Consider the following 17,061-nt stretch of genomic DNA (forward strand, 5'->3'; position numbering starts at 1 on the left):
TAGTTTGACCTCTTTTAACACTTTTTTTTTTAGTTCAGAGCCAGACAGCTGCACCTTGGAAACATGTACTGTATTTGTCATATAATATGTATATGTATGATAGAAATGCGCATTCAAAGCTTCAATATCCTCTTTTAAGCTGTTTAAGTTGTTTAAGAGTCACACTGAACCAGCCACAGACAAAGAATAGCCTTTTCCAAACCCGGTTTTTACTCACAATAACCCACTTTGGCTTCTTTTTAAAAACTACATAAAGACAGTTTGTGAATAGAATAGAACAGCAGCACGGGGGAATAAAAACAGGGGATGTTGCATTATTTCTTTTCTCTGCCACCTCTAATCTCCATCACCAGGAAAGCCCTCTGCGCTGCACACACTCAGTCATGAAGCGCCACCATGTGGGCATGCTTTGGTGCTTTAGCTTTCCTTTTAAATAGAGTGTTGTGGTCAGAAAACCAGGTTACACTCGTATAACAATAAATAGACACCAAAGGGGCACAAAATGTATGAAATATGGGAGAAAATGTATGAAATGTGAAAAAGCCTTTTAGGAAACCTTTCTTATTTAATTGGAAATTGCATACAGACAACATATTAAGTATTACAGCTAAGAAATGTTAGTTTTTGGGAGCTATGTTTCAAGAATCTTGGGACAGGGCCTGATGACCACTTTTAGGAAGTCAGCTGCTGTAGTTATGGAAGTGAAACGTTTTCCCATTCTTACTTGATGAGATGCTCCACAGTTCAGTACTTATCAGGGCATGCCTTCTTATTTTGTATATTTTCAGTGGGTGATAGGTCTGCAGACAGTTCAGTTTAGCAGCTGGACTCTTTTATGGTGGAGACATGTCACTGTAACATGTGCAGAAATACGGTTTGGCTTTGCCTCGCTCAAATAAGCAAGACCTTCTCTGAAAAAGGGAGTGTCTGCTGGACCAAAACCTGAATACTATGTGGTTTAGCACTAATATTGCCTTCACAAGTGTGCAGAAAACCCGTGCTATGTGCATTGCTGCACCCCCGTACCTTAAATTCTTTGCAGTTTTAGCTTATTCTGAATCTGATGGGATATTTTCCCACATTGTATTTTGCAGTCACGAACTCCTCTTTACATCTAAGAGATTCAGCCTCAGAAGGGCTTTTTAAAACCTTTGTTGGCATGTCTCCACTTTTGCCGAATTACTTGTGAAATACCTGTCGCGTTTTTTCATTTTCCTGTTTATCTTTCTTTACAATTTGGTATTTTATCACTTTTTTTCTGACAGTTTTGTTGATTTTGCTGTTGTAGCTTTGTAATTTGACTGAAAATATAGTTTAAATGTCAAATTCTTGCATTCGTTTTGTAATTTACATTTCATACGGCGTCCAAGCTTTTTTTAAAATTAGAAATTGGTTGATCTTTTACAATAATTATTAAGCGAATATGCGCCTGGGGGCATTTTATTTTAAAAAAATACCGACCGGAAGTTCCGGTTTTGATTGACGTTAGCGTCACAACGCTATCTTTGCTAGCGGTACAGCTAGCTCGTGGTGATAGCTGAGTTAAAGACGAGAGGAAATTGTTGTGTCTTCTCAGGGAATTTCCATCAGTTTTAAGAACCGGAGCACAGGCAAAGAGGTGGACACGGTCTGTGAGAGTTTGGATACACCTGTCATCCCTGTTAAAAACAGCCTGCTGTCGTCAAACTTGCTCCGCGGCAGAAGCAACAATCAGAGTTCAAAGTGAATGGCCGAGGGCTCCTCAGGTAACCTCTATGCTGTTTAAATAGTTTATCTGACAGGTGAGCCGAGGCATTAGATGTAGCCCGAACAGCCTCTTAATATTAATATTAAACTAATTCAAAGTTTGCCATTTTAGCAAACTTGCTAATGATTAAACGCTACGTCTTATGATGCTAGTCGTGTTAGCCAGCTAACGTTAGCCAACACTATCATGAACTTTTAACGAGGATTTTTCCTGTGTCATGCCTTTCTCGGAGTTGGTCAGGTTTCCCAAGCATGACAGTTATATCAGACTGTCGCTGACTTGATAACAGGAGTCTGTGAACTTTGATATCCGACGATAAACCTGCCCTGGCACCAGCTTTGTAGTTAGTGTGGTGTTTCATAAGTTTAATGGTTACACAATCATCTGCGTGTTGTTTGTGTTTAACTGTATATATTTTGCATTGATTTTGGCCATCGAAACCCTTAATTTGGCTGTTGTTAACGTACCTCTTGTACCTTTTTGTCAGCTGCCAGGTTAAGTAACTTAAAACCTTTTGTTTTGTAATCAGAAGAGTTTCTAAACTCAGTTTTTGATGAGAGTTGTTAAGGTTGGCAAAGTCACGGGTGTTGTCAGTGAATAAGAGATTAAAACCAGCTCAATAACCTTGAACCTTCTTTTCAGACCCACCTGACCTGAACCCAGATGGGACTTCGCATCAAAAGCCACATCAGCGCAAGTCTAGAAGAGGTCGACCCAGGCACAGCAACGATAGAAACCTGAACAGCAACAGCTATGATCCAACTCAACAATACGGACACTTCCATCAGGGCTTTAAACACCCACATGGCCATGATAATTTAAATTATGCAGAGTCTCACCATCCTCCCTTCCAAGGAGAGGATGGAGCCAGAAGGAGAGGCAGAGGTAGAGGAAGGAGGGAAGAGGGGAATAGAAGTTTAAATGGAAATTTTGGTGGTCCAGGCCCTTGCTGGCATAAACCTGGTGGTGATTTTGGCCAATATGGTCCCGGCAACAGGTTTACAGGTGGCTACCACGCAGGTGCGCATCCCATGGATGGACCTGATGGACCCAGCTGGCGGAGAGAAAGCGCCAACAGGGATTTGGAGAAAACCAGCGGAGAGCAGGATGCTCAGGCTAAAAAGCCCAGGAACTTTGATCAGGAGCAGAAGACGAGAGGCGACCACTTAAAGGATAACAACGCCACAGTCGCAGGTCACAGATCGCACAGTAACAAAGGAGAACCCCCCTCTTTGGAAACCACAGAAAGAGGCCAGCACAGCAAGCAGGGCGCCAGATCTCAACATTATGATCACCAGAGGAAACACGCCGATGTGAAGCGACGCCACGGACCAATCAAACCGCCGAAACCACCGTCTCGAGAGGAGTCTGGCTCAGAGAGGGCTGCCGGCGGCCGAGATGACGCCGATCACTGCCGATCATCTCAGGATCCCGCCGCCAAAGCTGGAAGAGGCCCGGGACTGCACACCCCTGCTCAGGTCAAAGGGGGGAGAAGAACGAACTATCAAAACCAGAAGCAGAGCCAGAGGAGCTGGGACAAGATGCCGAAGAGCAAAGAGACGCAAACAGGTTGGGCTCCACAGTGCGGAGACTCTGTTAGAATAACTTGTTTCACGTTTTCTGTCACGGCGCTTTATCAGCATGATGATGTGTTTCAAACAGCCAAAAGTCGTATAATTTTCATCTTAAAACACGAGATCTGTGCATTGTTTAGTTTAAATGTCTAAAACTCCATCGTGCTCCAAAGCATCGAACTCCTGGACGTGTTTGGTGGAGAAGAAATGATTGAAATGACGACTTAAAAGCCTTTAATTTTCTCAAAAAACCGACAGTGTGCCTAATGGGAAATAATTCTGGTTGTACTTTCTGACCTGGAACCGATTTTCTGTGGTACACGGCGCTCAAAAATCTGTCAGAACGTTTCAGCACGGCCTTGATTAGCTACGAAGCTGCACTGCTTGATGGTTTGAGCATTACGGGCCACCGTAGTCACGAGCCTGGCGGAGTAATACGATCTGTGCTCCAACATTAAGGTGCATTTATTCATTCATTTTCTTTACCTGCTGCCCCTAAAATGGCTGCTGTTAAGAGACGAAGCGGAGCTCAAACTCAGCTAATAAAGTTTGACTTTTCTGAGTTTTGTTTAATTTAATGAGGCTTATAACCCGGTGCGTTTTATGTATGAAAATAGATCCGTTAGCAGTCAAAGCAGCCATTATAACCCGAAGAATACGGTGATTGTTTCATTTCCAGTTGTAGACTTCTGGTCTCTTGCCTCCACAGGATGTCTGATTGAACAGCTGTCCGAGGAGAAATATGAGTGCATGGTGTGCTGCGATGTAATCCGGGTCATGGCGCCGGTCTGGAGCTGCCAGAGCTGTTTCCACGTCTTCCACCTGAACTGCATCAAGAAATGGGCTCGATCCCCGGCCTCGCAGGCGGACGGTACGGCTGCTCCACTGTACGGTTTCCACACAATGCGCCCTCGTGCACAGCAAACTGTGCACAATACCGGCTGTACTGTGGCTCTTTTACCAGTTCCTGCTGATTCAGCAGTGTCCTGTGTGTTTGTTTTGTTGAAAGTTTGTTCAAATAAGGCTGTTTTTCCAGATTCAGCTGAAGGTTGGCGTTGTCCAGCCTGCCAGAACGTCTCAATGAAACACCCAACGAGTTACACCTGCTTCTGTGGTGAGCGCCTGTTTCATTTCAAGCCTCTTTCACATGTTCTTAGCTGCTTATCTGTGTGTTGGCTGAGGCTTAAAGAAGCCGCCGCTTGTTTTATTCCGCAGGTAAAGTGACGAACCCGGAGTGGCAGCGCAGCGAGATCCCCCACAGCTGCGGTGACATGTGTGGGAAGAAGAGGAGCGGAATGGACTGCAACCACCCCTGCAACATGTGAGCCACAAAAGCACAAGAAAACGCCTTCTGGGGTTGTTTTTCAGGGCATTTAAGAATGTTAAAGATGCACCAAAGCCTGGTGAACGCCATACTGTTTTATTTCTCAGACATTTTAAGCTTTAACCTTCTGCTTCCTTTTATAAACAGATTACTGACACTTCTTTGCTTTAGTTCATGTCTTTTATCTTGACTTGAAGTCACAACCCGTTTAGGCCTCCGTTTCTTATTAAGAACAACTGCAGCTGATGGTGTTTCCCCTGCAAAATGTAATTGATCATGAAGCATCCCTTCCTGTCCCATCTTCAGATGATTACTTGACCTTTGAGATGATGCAGAAGAGCACACCTGATTCAAATGAACGGGTCGTCCTCAGCCTTCTGCAGAGCTTAAAGGCCCGACCCATTCGTTTGAATCCGGTGTTCTGGAGCAGGGAAACATGGAACCCCTCGTCCTGGCCTTAAAGTCCTCAAAAGGCGAGCATTTCCTTCAGTACCTTTTGAGTTTCCCCTAAAAACGAAAAGGCCTCCTCTTACTGCTCAGCTCCACAGTCCTGAGCGGCGCCGCTTTGCTTCGGCTCGGCCCGAGTCGCTCCAAAGTATGCTCACATGGGCTGGACGAAATTAGAAGCTGAAAGGAGGATGAGTCATTCTCAGAGGATGAAACTTTGCAGTTCTCCAGGCTTTGGGGGCTCAGTAGTGCCACCTGCTGGTACATATTGTTGTGAAATACTGTGATTGTTGTATAAAACATTAAATCTGTGAGTTATTGTGGGTTTTTCCTTTAATGATGTGATCTCTGGGAAAGGTTCAAGCCTTGAAGTGCTTCGGAGCCTCAGTTTTATGCGTCCTGTCTTTTGTTTTCCTGGAATTTTAGTGCCTAACATAAGAAAACGTCTGTCTCCCCTCAGCTTGTGTCACCCTGGACCTTGTCCTCAGTGTCCTGCCTTTGTAACGAAATCCTGCACCTGTGGAAGGACAAGGTAGTGATCATGATGCGTTTATGGTGTTTACTGCTGTCCACTCGGTGGTGTTTTTGGTGCTTTTAACTCGTTTTAACTCGTTTTAACTCGTTTTTAACTCATTTTAACTCGTTTTTAACTCATTTTAACTCGTTTTAACTCATTTTAACTCGTTGAATATTGATTGAACCATCTTTTCTCAGTCAGCCGATGCGCTGCGGCCAGGCGTCGGTGCTCCGGTGTGACAAAGTGTGCGGTGCGCTACTCAACTGTGCCGAACACACCTGCGAGCAGGTGTGCCACAGCGGGGCGTGTCGGCCCTGCCAGCTGGAGGTTCAGCAGGGTGAGTTTCTGCACAACGTTTTTAAGGCTGAGTGAACAACTCTAGGTCTGACCTCTGTGTTTGTGTGCAGTTTGCTACTGTGGTGTTACCACTCGGGACGTCCTGTGCGGCACAGATAAAGACGGATTTGATGGTTCGGGACATTTTTCCTGTCAAAAGATTTGCGGGAAGTAAGTGACGAGTTGTTTCTAACGTAGAAACACAGACTTTTGTCTATTCTACACATTTCCCTTGGTAACTTTACTCTTCTCTGTTCAGGGTGTTGAACTGCGAGGCGCACCGGTGCCGGCAGGTGTGCCATCGCGGCGTGTGCCAGCCGTGCCCGCGGTCACCGAGCCTGGTTCGGACGTGTCCCTGTGGTCAGACCCCACTGACCAAACTCCTGGAGCTGGGCTACGCCGAGCGACGGAGCTGCTCTGATCCCATCCCGTCCTGTGGGAAGACGTGCAACAAACCTCTTCCCTGCGGCTCCAGCGGTAAGAGAAAAGCTCCGGTTCCCTTTGTGGCGTAGTTTTGTATCATTTAAAGGGGAACTCTGGTATTTTTAAACCTCATTTCTGGCATGAAATACGTTAATCTGCTCACTGAGAACAGTTTGGTGAAAGTCGGCGTCCTTCTGAAGATATTTAGATAACTGGAGATCCATATAACGGAGTGAACGGGGCTTAGAGGATGCAGCCTCTAAATAAGGCATTATCTGTCTTTATTTCACCAATACTTTAAGAAGAATGAATGAATGAACGTGTGCTATAGCTCTGTTAGCTCATAGCTCTGTTATGTGGCTACTTGCAGCTATAGGAGAGCTAACGGAGGGATTTCTACACAGGCACTCTACTGGGACCACTTCATCCACACGCCCCCCTGCAGCACAGTTTATTCACTCCGTGCTCTGTGACAGTCGGCTAACTTCACACAGAGTTTGCTGCTGATAGTTTTGTGCAACATGGCAGGATATTTATCAGATTTTGACAACGTGAACGACGACTTTGAGTAAGATGGACGTTCTTACCGGAGTGAATGAGCTGTGCTGAAGTGGTCCCAGTAGAGTGCCTGTGTAGAAATCCCTCCGTTAGCTCTCCTATAGCTGCAAGTAGCCACATAACAGCAGCTCTGAGCTAACAGAGCTATAGCACACGTTCATTCATTCATTCTTCTTAAAGTATTGGTGAAATAAAGACAGATAATGCCTTATTTAGAGGCTGCATCCTCTAAGCCCCGTTCACTCCGTTATATGGATCTCCAGTTATCTAAATATCTTCTGAAGGACCCAGTGAGCAGATGAACGTATTTCATGCCAGAAATAAGGTTTAAAAACACCGGAGTTCCCCTTTAATGGATGTTCTGTGAACTCGTTCAGTCACTGAAACTGAATCCTGAAAATGTACTCGGGCTCAGAATAGGAACTGATTCTAGCCTCAAAGATGTAAAAAACAGGATGTGAAACATGTAATGGAATGAAGCTTTTCAGCAGTATATAACCAGAAAATACACATCTCAGCAGGTTTCCAAGTGTTTTATTTAGTTATGAGACTTTAATGCAGAAGGAGTTTAAATTACAGCTGACAAGCGTCATGATTTCAGGTTTAATTTGTCCATATTTCATAGGTTTCATGCCATTTCCTAACTAAGCCTCCAGGTTTTAGCCCTCTGCATCCTATTTAATGACTACATCACGATGATAAAATGTGGATTTCTTTCCTGGCTTCTATTTTTAAAAGCAAATAGATGCCACTGCCATCCCTGTGATCTATTGTGTGAGCTCACAAACAGGATGTAATCTATCTCCAGCCCACCGGTGCTGTTTTTGCAGGTTTGTCGGTAGATAACCATCTTTTTCTATTCCAGACACCATCCATTTGTGTGAGAATTTGTGCCACGAGGGCAGCTGTGGGCCCTGCTCTCTGACCTCGACTGTCAGGTGCCGCTGTGGCTCCAACACCAAGGTGACACCAGCAGAACTTTCATTCCTCGTTTTGTTTCAGGACTTTCTTTAAAGGCTGATTGGTGCGTTTGTTTTAGGAGGTGCCGTGTGCAAAGATCCAAAAGGAAGGTGAGATTTAAACGCATGGAGGTGGAATCACCCTGACCTGTTAGCTCCTATCTCACCCGTGACTTTTCCCACTCAGATGAGCTCGTTTTCACGTGTGAGAGACGCTGCAACAAGAAACGCTCGTGTGGCCGACACAAGTGCAGCGAGCTCTGCTGTGTGGTGAGTTTTGTATGTTGGAAATACCTGGAAGTCTCCTTTAACCTGGTTCCTGACTTTTGTTTTCATAGAATTTAATAAAAGATTGATCCACTGACATCCCCCCAGGCTTCAGCTGTGCCTTTGTCTGTGGTTTCAGTCGAGCAGCATCTGGTCTGTGATGCTCGGGTTCATCTGGTTAAAGTGCAGGGACCTTATGTGGGGATGTTGCTGGGTTTTTTTTGCAGAACGTGGAGCACAAATGCCCCCTGATCTGCGGCTACAAGCTCAACTGTGGCCTCCACCGCTGCCAGGAGCCTTGTCACCGTGGAAACTGTGAGCCCTGCTGGCAGTCCGGTGAGTCCTGCAGTCATTTTATTTATGAGCCGAGTTTCTAAAGCAGCACCAACCGATGGTGTCATTGTTTTTTTTTCCGTTTTTTTGGCCTTTGTGGTGTTGTCTTTGGCCCCAAGCCGCTACGCTTCTCACATCCACTGTGTCTGACTCCCGTTGGCAGGCTTTGACGAGCTGACGTGTCACTGTGGGCTCACGGTGTTGTACCCGCCCATCCCCTGCGGTACCAAGCCACCCGAGTGCAAAAGCCTGTGCACCAGACGCCACGACTGCGACCACCCCGGTAAGCTGTGAGCATTCAGGCTGCAGCCATACAACCGTGAACCTGCCTCACACTCTGTCCTCTGATTTAGTGTTTCACAACTGCCACAGCGAGGACAAGTGCCCGCCGTGCACGTACCTCACTCAGAAATGGTGCATGGGAAAGCACGAGGTAACGTCCCAAAGCCCAAATATGTGTGCAAAGTTATTATTCTTTCATTCTTCAACTGAAAGTAGCGTTTTTCTACAGCAACGCAGCAACATCCCATGTCATCTGCAAGACATTTCTTGTGGCCTGACGTGTAATAAGACGCTGGGCTGTGAAATGCATCGCTGCAGGCGGCTGTGCCACCGGGGGGAGTGCCTGACGGGAGTGGGCTGCCAGCAGCCCTGCTTGCTGCCCCGTCCCGACTGTGGCCACCCGTGCGCTGCTCCGTGCCATAAAGGCAGCAGCTGCCCACGCACCGCCTGCTCTGCTAAGGTACAGCACACCTCAGAGAGCCGCTGGACATCCAGCGGCTGAAAAACACGGTTTATTTGGATAGTTTTCGTTGCATGAAGGCTCAGATTCTCAGGGAGTTGAAGCATATTTTCCCACCACCATCACTGTAATAACTTATTTCCCTGATGAACGATATTTTTCGGCTGTCACGTCTCCATTTAAGAGCCCAGCTGAGCTTTCCTTGTTGTTCTACGGCTGCCAGTAGTTGATGACATCTGCCACAGCGCCGTTTAACTGTAATAAACGTCTAATTTGGATGAAATGACAACCTGCCAGCGGCAGCTCTCCAAACTCAGACAATGAGACCTTTCACAGCTGCAGCCATCGCTCACAGGAACACGCTCAAGTGTTTGAAAAGCGTCGGGGGGGCGGCACGTCTCATTGCTTTGTGTTTACAGGTCGCGCTGCAGTGTGGCTGCGGTCGCAGGAAGGAGACCGTCGCCTGCACCGAGGCGGCCAGCTCGTATCAGAGGTCGGTTCTCCTGTGTTTGGTCACCTTTAGAACCTCTGAACGTGTTTTTAGATGCTCCTCCGCTGTCCTCTGCAGGTTTGCAGCCATCACCATGGCCAGTAAACTCTCAGACATGCAGCTCGGGGACTCGATGGACCTCGGCCCGCTGCTCACCAAGAAGGAGTTAAAACAGACGAGGTGCAAAAGAAGGAGACTCTTCATGATGATGCTTCATCTTGATGGTTTAGACTCCCTGTTCACTGCTTTAATGGCATCTGAAAAGTGTCTTTTGTGGTGTTTCTCAGGCTTGAATGCGATCAAGAGTGCGCCACTTTGGAGAGAAACCGGCGTTTGGCTGAGGCTTTGCAGATAGACTCCTCCTCCGACCCCTTCAACGTTCGCTCCACATCCGTTTACAGCGACAGCCTCAAGGAGGACGCCAGGTAACCCGCCGCCCAACCCGTGCCCGCTGCCCCAAGCGCACGAGGATCCTCAACTTTCCTCTGCTCGTCTTTCAGAAAAGACCTGAAGTTCGTCACAGAGGTGGAAGAGGAGATCAGGAGTCTGGTCGAGCTCGCCAACAAGGTAAAACGGTTGCTTTAACGGCTTTTTAGGGCGTTCAGACGCCGCCACGCGTGGTGGTGGAAGTCTGAGGCCCCGGATGCAGATATTTTAAAGTAAAACAAAAGCTGGCTGCGTGCACGGGGGACCCTGGAAGCTGAATACTGCAGGGAGCTGACTGGTGATGGCGTGCAGCTGAGGGGGAAACCAAAGTAAAACAGCCGATGTGACGGATCTCATCTGGTCGTTTTATTGGGAGCAGAGTGTCAAAACGTTGGGATTTATTTCCTCCGTTTCAAGCTAAATTAACTTGAATTTTTATTCTAACCCAGCTTAATGCTGAATAATCCTGCCGTTCTATGAAAGAGTCGCAGCGATGTTGGCTTTTATGTCTTCTGAGAGCTCATAAACGTCCCTGATGGGCTGCATCTCAGGGACTGTTTGGGGGGATCAACACAGTTTGCTTTCTGAACTTCTCATTCTCTACATAAACTTGTTTTTATCTTTTTCTTTTGGACCTGTTTGATACATAATGTTTGACTCTTTTATTTTCTACCTGCAGCCCAGTTTAACCCGTTTTAACTTTAGCTTCTGTGCAGAATCGCCTTAATATTCGTTTCTGACCCACTTACTGAACGTTCAGATGCATTTGGACCAGCGGACCTTCACAATCCAACCGGCTGTGGCTGCTTTTAGATTTCTGATGAGACAACAAAGCTTCTCTCGTTGTTGTTTCTATAATAATTGGAATGATAACTAACAAAAGATGGTTGTGAGTATCATTTCCTTTAGGTGGAAAAACGACAGTAGGAATCGCGTTCAGAGTGATTTGTTAAAGGATTTTTAAAAAACTGACAGTAGAAATACAGCCGGGATCTTTGCTGGGGTGCACCACTGATTCAACACGAATAAACATGCTATTAGCTGAAAATTACACATGAAAAAAGGCCAAATTCTGTGCTAATAGGTGTGAAACGAACTCCTGAAACAACATGGCTGCTGCAGCAGAGTCGTTTCATATCCGTCTTTATAGAAATGGAGTGAACCCGCAGCCTCCTGGATTCCTGTGCAACATACAGCAGAAGCAGGTCATCAAAATCCATTTTTAGGTCGGTCACTTGAACTCGGCGCTCACACCAAAAGCTCGCGGTCGCTCAGGGCGCTCGCAACCCGCCGCCTCTGCTGCCGAAGGGGCCAAAGAGGCCGAAGGGGCGGGGCTTTCAGTTAGCGGGCATATTTAATAATCCATCTATACATGGCTTCCTGCAATAATAAGTTTCTCCTCCATGGTTTTTACTCTCGCTCTGCCCTTTTCTGCCTTTTTTCCGCCTTTTTTTCTGCTTTTTTCTGCCCTTTTTTCTACCTTTTTCTGCCCTTTTCCGCCTTTTTTCCCGCCTTTTTCTGCCCTTTTCCACATTTTTCCCCGCCTTTTTCTGCCCTTTTCCGCCTTTTTCTGCCTTTTTTCCGCCTTTTTTCTGCCCTTTTTCGCCTTTTTTTTCGCCTTTTTCCGCCCTTTTCCGCCTTTTTCCCCGCCTTTTTCTGCCCTTTTCCGCCTTTTTTTCCCGCCTTTTTCTGCCCTTTTCTGCCTTTTTTCACGCCTTTTTCTGCCTTTTTTCTGCCTTCGGATCCCGATCAGCTATGCCGCGTCGCTGCTCATTTGCATAAAGTTGAGCCTCTCTTAGCTTTCGAAGCTCACGCCGCTCATTTGGAAAGCCCTGATAGTCTCTGATCGTCTCCTTGTGTTTTCCTTTCCGTGTTCAATGCGTTCAGCAGGTCGTTGAGTTTGCTTTCATCTCGTTAATTTATCACCAACCGAATTTCTTTGGAACAATGCATCAAAGCCTGTCCGACTCGGAGTTATTGGAAGGTTCAATTAAGTTTTCTGCGCGCTGTGCTGGCCGTGCCTGCCCTCATTTAAACCTTCTGTGTGGGCTCTTACCTTCCCATAAATAAAGCTATTACCTCTCGAACTACCGGCTCGATTCTTTCCTCTGTTCCAGGCTTGGCTACTGGCCTGGGGCGGATGGTTTCCAACATTACGCTCTTATTTTCACCCCAATTAGTCATGTTTGATGTGTTATCAGGACCTAAGAAAGGAGCAAACACAGCGGAGGAAAAACGAATAAATAGTTGTGACTCGTTAGCCGTTTGCTCAGTAAGTTTTAGTCTTTGTTCTGTGATTAAAAAGACAGTAAAATGCCATTAAACCAGTATTTTTAACACATTTGCTGCCCGGATGGGTGTTATTACAGGCTGCTGATGTGCTGCAGAATTAACGCTAATTGTCCAACGTGCCGACGTCCCCAGAGGAACGAAATCAGCCTCATTGAGCATGAAATACTTGTCATTATGAATTTCCTCACGGAGATGCCGCATATTACTGCTGTCTGCAGGGTAAACAGCCGAAGAGGAGCCACTGCTTCCCGCCCATGAACAGAGAACACCGGAAAATCATCCACGAGCTGGCCGAGGTCTACGCCGTGGAGAGCGTGAGCTACGACAGCGAGCCCAAGCGCAACGTGGTCATCACGGCCCACAAGTAGGGCCGGTCCTGACAACCGAAATGCTTTTCCTCCCAGATAACAGCAGACTGTGGCTTTGAGGATGCGCCTGTGTATCTCTGGTGTTCGCAGGGGGAAGTCGGCCTGTCCGAACTCGGCCCTGACGGCGGTGATAGAGCGGGAGATGGCTGCGAGGGCCCCTCCTCCCATCGCTCATATCAAGCAGCACAGCAGCAAGTGAGTCTTCCTCTGTGGTTAAACGGCGGCGCTGATCTCGCTCCACTCACTCAGGTCTGGTTTTTTCCTCCCTGCAGGGCTTCGAGTGGAAACACCTGGTCCAAGATGGTAAAAGAGGAGCCTGTCATAGATTATTTTGATGTCCAGGACTGACGGGGAATTTGGTCGAGTAATAACTCCTCTGGCTACACAATCAAATAAAGTTTGGAAATATTGGGTGTGTATTCTCAGGAGATCTGGGTACCCCCCCCCCCCCTGTGTCCGCTCACATTTATATTAAACTCTGTCAAGACTCGCAGATCATGTTGAAAGCTGCTTTCTTTGCTTTGCTGCCCTTGATTGCAATTTAATAAAAAGTTCTTTCTTCTCTATTTAACGACTGCCAGTGTTTAAGTTAGGATCACAAATCCAAAACAGGAGGCGCTCTCTCTGGTTTGAGGTTCTGAAAAAGCACGCGAGGCAGTTTTCAGGCGCCGGATCCGTGTTGTTCCTGCTGGTGCTGAGCCAAGGCTGGGGTAGTAAACCTCTCCTGATGGAGGTGGTGGGCGGGTGGAAGTGGGCTGCACTGCGCAAACAAAGCTTTGTTTGAAGCCAGGCTATGACCCAGATGTGTTGCTGCACTTTCTGAAGAGTGGAAAGTGTTTTGAGGTCAGGCTGAGCTGATACAGACCAGCTAATACGAGGTTTTAATCATTTAATACTCCTGCAACCTGCGGGGTTACGAGTTTAGATGGATTAGTGTCACTCTTATGCTGACATGACACAGACTGGACACTTGGAGCCAGCAGGAATACTTTCAGTATTTAGCCTAAATCTTACCTTTTACCACACCAAGCACTGGACTGTTTTCTCTTGAGAAGCTTAAAGGGGAACTCTGGTATTTTTAAACCTTATTTCTGGCATGAAATACGTTCATCTACTCACTGAGAACAGTTTGGTGAAAGTCGGCGTCCTTCAGAAGATATTTAGATAACTGGAGATCCATATAACGGAGTGAACGGGGCTTAGAGGATGCAGCCTCTAAATAAGGCATTATCTGTCTTTATTTCACCAATACTTTAAGAAGAATGAATGAATGAACGTGTGCTATAGCTCTGTTAGCTCATAGCTCTGTTATGTGGCTACTTGCAGCTATAGGAGAGCTAACGGAGGGATTTCTACACAGGCACTCTACTGGGACCACTTCATCCACACGCCCCCCTGCAGCACAGTTTATTCACTCCGTGCTCTGTGACAGTCGGCTAACTTCACACAGAGTTTGCTGCTGATAGTTTTGTGCAACATGGCAGGATATTTATCAGATTCTGACAACGAGAACGACGACTTTGAGTAAGATGGACGTTCTTACCGGAGTGAATAAACTGTGCTGCAGGGGGGCGTGTGGATGAAGTGGTCCCAGTAGAGTGCCTGTGTAGAAATCCCTCCGTTAGCTCTCCTTTAGCCACAAGTAGCCACATAACAGCAGCTATGAGCTAACAGAGCTATAGCACACGTTCATTCATTCATTCTTCTTAAAGTATTGGTGAAATAAAGATAGATAATGCCTTATTTAGAGGCTGCATCCTCTAAGCCCCGTTCACTCCGTTATATGGATCTCCAGTTATCTAAATATCTTCTGAAGGACGCCGACTTTCATCAAACTGTTCTCAGTGAGCAGATGAACGTATTTCATGCCAGAAATAAGGTTTAAAAACACCGGAGTTCCCCTTTAAGAGGTGGAAAAATTAAATGTTCTCATTAAGTCAGTGTAAAAGTGATGCGAATGACAAGTTTGAGCTGTTTCTGGTCTATGTTTTCGATGCTAAATGCTAGGTCCAAAATGATCCAAACCCCTTAAAATGATCTGTAAAACAGTTACTTGCCATCAAAGGTTTGCACAGTAACTGAAAAGCTTTTTGTGTTTTCCCTGGAATTGCTGTTTCCAGGTCTTTGAGGTCGGAAGGCTTCCTTGTTTTCATTCTGAGCTCTGGAGCCTGGTTCTGCCATCCCATGATAATATTAGTCTCAGTTACCATCTCTGCCTGCTTCAGTTGCACCTTTATAGGTCGCTGGAGAAGCAGCTGCTGCCTGAGGCGAGATCTGTTTTGCAGGCTGAAGTCTTCCTCTTGAGTCTTGATGATGTGTTGGTCTCTTTTGAGCTTCATCCAGGGTTCAGTGTTTACCTCGGGGGCCGATGGTTGCATCTGAGAGCAAGGCCGGCTCCAACAACGCCCACCAAGGAGGAATCGCTTCACCGGGGCTGGAATACAAAAGCTCACCTGAACAGACGGCTTTCTGTGGTTTGTTTTCAATCCTCGAGGGAGAATGACCATAACGAGACGTCCCAGTCACAGTAAACGAAGAGAACAACAGCATTTCTGCAGAGAGAGTCCACGATGGACCCTTTTAACGAGTCAATTTAACTAAAACCTTCATCTAAAGTGGTCGAGAATCTTTCCAATCTCAAAGAGAGGGAGTCGTCACTGAAGAAGATTGGTCCTAAACCAGCAAAGGCATGAAAAAAAAACCTTTATTTCCAGTTATAAAAGCCATTTGATTGCTGTGGCGCCAAATAATGTGTTTGCTATTGATTTAATAGGAAAAAGGCTGAGTAATGGCAAAAATATGGAATAATAGGGTTCCACCAAAATAATACAAGAAGAAAACTAAAATAAATGAGGAAATATAACGTAAAACGCTTTAAATATGGAACTCTGAAAGGTAAAAGCAACTGGGGCAGAACAGAAGAACAGTAAATGCAAAAGAAAACGAGGATATTTTGGTTTTTACTTATAATAAAGCCTCCTATCTGTGCCTGAGAGCTTTTATTTGGATGTCTGAAGTCACAACCAACTCAAAATCTAAGAAAAAACATTTAGTTTGGGTCCCATAATCTGAAAATGTGACATTTAGTGAGCCTTCATATTTATAAGACGTTCCTTTATAAGGTCCATCTTTATCCTCCACTTCACACGATGCTTCATTTGTTGTTCCTCAGACATTCAAACTCATCATCTGTAATATATTTGACTCAAAATATGAAGTAAATGGGCTTATAATGCTTTACAAGTGCTTTGTTTCATGTTTATATCCCACATCTGATGTAGAATAATGTTTTAAGCACTTTTTTTGTGCCTTAAAAGAATAAAACTGCCAGTGGAGTGTTTTCCTCTCAGTCTGGTGTGTGGTCTGAGCTAACTCTAAAGTTATTTACTGTATTCTCTCCCAGCAGTTATTAGGCACTGCAGATCTGAAGAAGAGAGGCGGTGGAGCTGAAACCAAGTGCCTGACTTCAGGTGTGGTTTAAAAAGAAAAGAAGCTGCTGTTCTGTCTGTTACTTTGACCAAAGCACATCATGGACCTCAGGAAAATGAGTCAGATTGTAATATGCCTCCTTTAAAATGTCCTTATTTGTTGATTTTTTGTTTTTGCTTCATTTCTTTTTTAAATTCTCACGTTTTCCCCTAATTTTTAAAGCATATATTATTTTTTTGTGGCACTCCTGTCATTCCATAAAACAACGTCCTGTCTTTTAATGTCATTCCCAATAGAAATTCACTAAATATCCAGATATGTTGCATAATATGAACAAATTGAGAGTTGAAAATAGCTTATTTTAATGAAAATATCACGCGTATTGTGACCTTTAAGGTAATAGTGTCGTTATTCATACCGCACTCCTTCACACACAGTTTAATCTTCCCAAATTAGTGTTCCCTGTCCTTTTAAAACCACCGTAAAGACGTGTTTTTCTGTTACTTTTGAGCTAATCATTAAAAATAGCGTTGACCTACAGAGTATATTATGTCAGAGCTGCTTAGTTACATGATAAATTGATTCTGGTGAAGTTATTCTTTCCTTTGATGGTAATTATAAAGGGGATTTTCCAGCCTGGCACCATCGCAGTTGCCATTTAACGAGTTTAATCATGCATTATGATGGCAGTTAACTTTCATCCTTGTTGGAAAGTGCTGCGGCGGCGAACAGAGCCTCTTTGTTGCTGCACTTTTTGTCTTTAAATCTAAAAATCTTTGCATAACCTGAAGCCAGCGCCTCTCTGCTCCAGAACAGCCATCAGCTCCCC

General features: G+C 45.5%; 1 protein-coding gene across 2 annotated transcripts; it reads left to right on the top strand.

The window, feature by feature from the left end:
- The first annotated feature begins 1,484 nt into the window (after positions 1-1,484).
- nfx1 (nuclear transcription factor, X-box binding 1) lies at positions 1,485-16,080 on the top strand. Of its 2 annotated transcripts, XR_011910187.1 has the most exons (24): positions 1,485-1,745; positions 2,390-3,316; positions 4,031-4,192; positions 4,358-4,435; positions 4,537-4,642; positions 5,553-5,624; positions 5,807-5,946; positions 6,017-6,116; positions 6,205-6,422; positions 7,792-7,889; positions 7,966-7,996; positions 8,073-8,155; positions 8,380-8,488; positions 8,649-8,768; positions 8,839-8,918; positions 8,997-9,227; positions 9,647-9,720; positions 9,796-9,897; positions 10,005-10,142; positions 10,218-10,284; positions 12,654-12,799; positions 12,894-12,998; positions 13,076-13,215; positions 15,147-16,080. XR_011910187.1 is itself a non-coding variant. In XM_072378102.1 (23 exons), exons 1-23 carry the CDS (start codon positions 1,727-1,729, stop codon positions 13,149-13,151), a joined length of 3,282 nt encoding a protein of 1,093 aa, XP_072234203.1. In that variant the 5' UTR covers positions 1,485-1,726; the 3' UTR covers positions 13,152-13,898. The 2 variants fall into 2 exon arrangements, 1 of the variants encoding a protein (XP_072234203.1); XM_072378102.1 differs by lacking the exon at positions 15,147-16,080 and having other exon boundaries at positions 13,076-13,898.
- Positions 16,081-17,061: the final 981 nt, after the last annotated feature.

This window comes from Leuresthes tenuis, unplaced genomic scaffold, assembly GCF_036924035.1.
Source record: "Leuresthes tenuis unplaced genomic scaffold, fLeuTen1.0.hap1 SCAF_24, whole genome shotgun sequence".
Classification (NCBI taxonomy): Eukaryota; Metazoa; Chordata; class Actinopteri; order Atheriniformes; family Atherinopsidae; genus Leuresthes; species Leuresthes tenuis.

What these genes read in the sequence shown, in the direction of transcription:
- nfx1 (XM_072378102.1), top strand. An exon ending in AAGGAGTTAAAACAGACGAG is followed by an intron (nt 9,898 to 10,004) that starts GTGCAAAAGAAG and finishes GGTGTTTCTCAG; the next exon opens with GCTTGAATGCGATCAAGAGT. An exon ending in AGCCTCAAGGAGGACGCCAG is followed by an intron (nt 10,143 to 10,217) that starts GTAACCCGCCGC and finishes CTCGTCTTTCAG; the next exon opens with AAAAGACCTGAAGTTCGTCA.